Source organism: Penaeus vannamei, chromosome 28 (assembly GCF_042767895.1).
Source record: "Penaeus vannamei isolate JL-2024 chromosome 28, ASM4276789v1, whole genome shotgun sequence".
NCBI lineage: Eukaryota > Metazoa > Arthropoda > Malacostraca > Decapoda > Penaeidae > Penaeus > Penaeus vannamei.
This window is the reverse complement of record NC_091576.1, coordinates 12,588,993-12,593,992: the sequence shown is the minus strand read 5'-3', so window position 1 is coordinate 12,593,992 and position 5,000 is coordinate 12,588,993. Positions and strand designations below refer to the sequence as shown.

At 37.2% G+C, this 5,000-nt stretch overlaps 1 protein-coding gene across 9 annotated transcripts in view; it reads right to left on the bottom strand.

Moving 5' to 3' along the window:
- LOC113805316 (cyclin-D-binding Myb-like transcription factor 1) overlaps positions 1–3,934 on the bottom strand; it is a 15,802-nt gene extending 11,868 nt beyond the window's left edge. The window contains exons 1-6 of one of the 9 annotated variants that reach the window (XM_070141799.1): positions 3,806–3,934; positions 2,061–2,157; positions 1,844–1,924; positions 1,212–1,725; positions 685–856; positions 418–498 (exon numbers count right to left, since the gene is read on the bottom strand). In XM_070141799.1, coding sequence (XP_069997900.1) covers positions 418–498; positions 685–856; positions 1,212–1,725; positions 1,844–1,924; positions 2,061–2,157; positions 3,806–3,892 — 1,032 coding nt within the window. In that variant the 5' untranslated portion in view covers positions 3,893–3,934. The other 8 variants (XM_070141800.1, XM_070141805.1, XM_070141808.1 and 5 more) reach the window with 8 other exon arrangements.
- Positions 3,935–5,000: the final 1,066 nt, after the last annotated feature.

Genomic DNA, 5,000 nt, shown 5'->3' with positions numbered 1-5,000 from the left:
TTGCACAGAATCAAGAAAATGATGAAATCTAAGACACTTTTCATCTATGACAATTCCATCCCTAACAGAAATTAAAGATGTTACTTAATATAAAAATATAAAACCTACAACAGCTGCACTAACACCTTTATACTTCACTGATAAATAATGTACGTATCAATTATAATGAGGAATCATAGAAAAAATTCTGCCACTTTTTGACAGGCATCCCACGACTGGGATGGACAGGACTATGGATACATTTTGGATTTTGCCAAGCATGTGGTAGATAGGACTTTAGGGATTAACACACACAAACACACACACACACACACACACACACACACACACACACACACACACACACACACACACACACACACACACACACACACACACACACATACACACACACACACGCGCACACACACATATTACCTTGACTCTGGCTGCAGAAGGCTGTAAGTCAACCTGCACTTCTTCAGCAATATTCACATCTTCTGTTTTATTTACTCCAGCCTAAAAAGAAACTTTTACTAAATAAAATCGAAAATCATTTAAGAACAAATAAAAAAGTATATGATTATTGATAGACAGTGCAAAGACATAATCTTACAGAAAGCATAGTCTTTCCTTTTCTACAAAACCTTGTTATTCCACATAGAAAAGGATATGTTCCCTCCATATATCATAGGACTGAATTACCAATATGCTGCAGTTCAGACGGTCTGCTGGGCTCAGGTCAGAGGCTGTTGCAAGCCTCACTTCCTCCCCTTCAGGCTCGATGAGTCCCTCACCAGTGACAAACATTGGGTCCAGTTCGAGCTCCCCCAGACTGTTGGCACGCATTACCACTGTCTGACAGGCACCTCCACCTCTTCAGTGAATGAGAACAAATGAATATTTTCAGTACGTACATAACAGAAATTCACTTAATGCTGCAAACTAATTTTCAGGGAAGACATATCTAAAAGGTAGGTCTATTTTCCTTCCAGAAATTTAATTCAAGACCTATGGTAAACTTCTCACAGCTTTCTTAAATTTTAAAAATTTACTATTGGTTTTAAATTGAATTTCTGTCATCAGAAAAATGAATAGTATATGTACATACACAGAATTTGATAGTACTTCTATCATAGTTTTCAATAGCAAAAGCTTATCACCAAATTAATTCAATAGCTTGAAATTAAACAACAAAATGAGAATCAATAAAAATTATATATTTCACTAACCCTTGACCTCCACTCTTCTCTGACACATCGCTAAGCAAGGACAAGCGATCATCAATAAAATCAGAAAGTTGTGCCTTGACATGCAAATCCACAGGTGAAGGCATCTTGAGGGTTGCTGTACTCAGAATTGGCTGGGGCTTTGCCTGTCCATCCGAGGTTATCAGGATCTTTGTACTGATGGGCTCTGGCTTTGATGGTATTTTGTTTTGAGTATGTGATGCAATGACAATATTTTTAGTGACTGTGTTTTGCAATGGATGCTTGGGTTTGGCTTGCAATATTGAGGGAATGACACACTTGGTCCGAGTGTTTGATGATTGAGGCCGAGACTGTAACAATGTAATATTTTGGCTTTTTGTAGTCTTTTTGGGCCCTAATCCTTGAATTTCTGTGGTTCTGAGAATTTTGGGTGCCTCCAACACTCTTGTTACCTTCTCCTTCTTCAGTACACTATTTTCTACCGGGACAGCTATGATGTTATCATTCAAACTGTCAACAACAATCTCAGCAGGAACTGAAAGAAGAGAAAGGAGAAGTTTTGAATAAAGTCAGTGAAGGACAAATGTATCATATAAAATTCACAAGTCTAACCTCAGTCTACTAAAAATACCAAAAAATGGTTTCAAACTTACCAAGATTTCCATCAGCACTGTACAAGAAGATACTAGTTGTCTGTTCAGTGGATCCACCATCTAGTTGCTCACACTTTGAAGCTGTTAATTAATGGAAAACTAAATTCACCATTTTCTGTATTCAATATGTGTAGTGTGAATTTCATGAATCATTATATAGAACATTTGCTCTCTGTCACTGATACCTAAGAAATCTACGTGAACATAGGCCATTGACCTTCTCCAGCATCTGGTGCCACTAACAGACGAATTCTCTTTGCTTCAGTCTGCCCATCTTCGCTACTGGCCACTGCTTCTACTGTTTCCATTACTTTCTGTGAATATCATACTGAACATGAAATAATAATATAGAGTTTAAATAGGTAAAACTTGACTATTCTCTTATATTTCCATGAAAACAGTTACATATACTACATTCTAACATATGACATAAAAAGGCATTGGACATACACAGCACTTTATATCATTTAGTTCATGTTGTATACCTATTTATAAATCTAAAATAGACCTTATGTATATATTTTGGAATTATGAAGAGGCATGAGCAAGTTTAATAGATGTGTAGCCAATAATTATGTAATATTTGTTTCCCTATCCTCATTCTCCTAGCAGTATGGCATATATTTTTCTTAATACTTTATAGGTTATTTCCAACACAAATTCAATCTCCAAACTGAAAGTTATACTACTATGTAGGAAACCTAAGACAATTATATTTGTTATATGAAAAATCTAATTTTTGCATGTCTAAATTATGAACTACAGTAATCATTTTGAGAACATCCACAGTGCCTTCAAAAACAAGATACAGTTGAACTGTTTTTCTTATTGGATGGTGAATACCAGGGAGGTTTTCAAGATGTAGCTTAAAAAAAAAAAAAAAAAAAAAAAAAATGTTTATTGGTATTTGCCAGAGCACTGGCATATGCAGGGGTCATACTGACTCAGACAACAGAGGATGTGCAAGCGTCTTCTGAACATCATCCACATATTTCATTATCAAAACTAATCTTGTTAAATTAAATTCAAACCTTTTTATTTCTTTACAATGTATAAACTTATGCCAATAACTAAAAACAAAAATATCAATCATTAGAAATAAATTTTCTATGTATTTTGGTTGCAAACTGATATTAAGATATCTCACGTATTTGAAGAAACATCCAAATATTTTTTTCTTTTTTCAATAATTTAATACTTATGTATATTTGTAATTGTTTCTTTTTAATACAAATCATCAAGTAGTAACAACTGTTTATCATGCCTTGGCCTAGCCTCGAGATATGGAAATCATGTTAAAGTAAACTAAACCACTGCAGCAATATTCATTGTAATTGCCAGGTAATTTCTTATTACTTTCAACTATCAAGTGTGAAGACTTAGTATGAAAAGCTGATGATACACTACTTGCTTTCCATTTATATTTAATCCTTCCGTGATACTAAAATATGGTTGCCAGTAGAAAGTGTTCATAACGCGGTATTTACCAACACTTCTATTGTAAATCTTCAGTAGTTTCCCTTAAAATTCAAACTAACATGAAGATCCTGGTAGGTCTACATCACTTTTATTTTTAAAGATAATGATCAAACTTAAAAAGAATACATCTTTCAAAACAAAATACACTTATATTTAGTGCATCAACACAACCCATCGCCTCCAACCAAAAACATGAGAACTCAGACCCTGTGAGCCCTCATGACATTAGGCAGAAATGGCATGCAAGTCTCAGTCAAGACCTAAATCTCCAGCTGAAACCACGAAACGAACACCACGCCATTTTGCCTCTTCAACGCCCATCCCCGTGGAACGATTTCAACCAAATTAAGCCCTCTGGCCCTCATGATTCCAAGAAAGGGGAAACGACACGTGACTCCCAAGGAGGAGAAAGGTGTCAAGATCCCGACGTGTTGACATGACTGGAGTTTATCAGCTGTGAATGGTTGACGTCCGGGAACTCACTGTTAAGATGCCAGGATGTGGATGTGGGCTGGCGGCGCTGTTGCCAGATTCGTCGTCGCGAGAAACCCCGTGCTTGGTGCTGCTCATTACTGTTAGCTTCGACTCATTACCTACTTATATGGACAGTATTCTTTTATGTTATATGTATGAAATACAGCTGATGTACGTACTCACTTGTCACTTTATTTTTTTGGTTACTGATTTTGTTTTATTTGATATCCGAGGGTGATTTGGTAACACTGATAGGCCACCCAAGTCTTTTACATATCGCCATATCATTTTAAAATCTGATTCCCGATACCTGTTGCTGTGTTATGTTAGGGCAGCCGGAAAGTGCTTCTGAAACTTACTAACCATACATTTATTTGCGGATAAGAAAGAAAATGTTATAGGTACATCTATGGGGGCTCACCAAGGTATATATGCGAACCACGTGCAAACACAGATGCACGCACACGCACGCACGCACACGCACACGCACACGCACACGCACACGCACACACGCACACACACACACACACACACACACACACACACACACACATTAAAAGTAATAAGTAGCTCGCCATGTATGATGTGGGACATGATGCGAAGGTCACCACATTGTCTTAGGTCATCGAGTAGCCTAACGAAGGTCATGCTGGGTGACACACAAGTCTATGATGGTGTAAACCTGCTTCCACTATCCGAACGGTTTGATTTTACCTAAAGCAGCATAGGCGTTGGAAGGTATTTTGAAGTAGGAGGTGGGGGGGGGGGCAAGTAAATAATCGGGTTCCTAGGGCTGTTGGTCCCTGGCGGAGTCCAAGGATTTAAGCTGTTTTAAAATATTAAATCCATTCATTTCTGCACCAAAATCTTAGAAATTTTTATTTATATTATGCTTGACATACGGGTTATTTAATTACACCAATATCAGTTGAAGCTGCCCTCTCAGTTGTAGGCGTCAGCAAAGGAATTGCACTGTTTGTTTGTTTAGAGAAAATGTCCTCGAAAGTTGAGGAGAGGCCGAAGTTCGGTCTCGCACTCCTCCATTCCTATGAAGAGGAATTATGTAAGTAACAGGAACAACTAGTTTTATGCATATATATATATATATTTTTATAATTCCATATATTGCACAACACAGGTATTCACTTGGTGTGTAATGGGTGTGTGCAGTAAGGAAAGCTCGCCAGTATTCCAGACACTAACA